This window comes from Myotis davidii, unplaced genomic scaffold (genome assembly GCF_000327345.1).
Source record: "Myotis davidii unplaced genomic scaffold, ASM32734v1 scaffold326, whole genome shotgun sequence".
NCBI lineage: Eukaryota > Metazoa > Chordata > Mammalia > Chiroptera > Vespertilionidae > Myotis > Myotis davidii.
Window position 1 is genome coordinate 610,607 of NW_006296626.1, and position 244 is coordinate 610,850.

Sequence of the window (244 nt, forward strand, 5' to 3'; positions counted from 1 at the left end):
GGCTCTGGGCCCGCACCCCGGGCCGTGGAAGTGCGTGCGCTGGTGCTTGCGGAAGTTGGACGAGTTGTTGAAAGTGCGGGCGCAGAGCGCGCAGCGGAAGGGGCGCTCGCCGGTGTGGATGCGGGCGTGGCCGCTCAGCACCGAGGACTGCGTGAAGCCCTTGCCACAGACGCCGCAGTGGTAGGGCCGCTCGCCCGTGTGCACCCGCTCGTGGTCGCGCATGTCCGAGGAGCGGCGGAAGGGC

General features: G+C 71.7%; 1 protein-coding gene across 1 annotated transcript in view; it reads right to left on the reverse strand.

The window, feature by feature from the left end:
• Positions 1 to 244, reverse strand: part of ZNF784 (zinc finger protein 784) — a 3,143-nt gene that overhangs the window by 790 nt on the left and 2,109 nt on the right. Inside the window, exon 3 of the mRNA XM_015569467.1 lies at positions 4 to 243. Coding sequence (XP_015424953.1) covers positions 4 to 243 — 240 coding nt within the window. The remainder of the gene's footprint in view (positions 1 to 3; position 244) is intronic.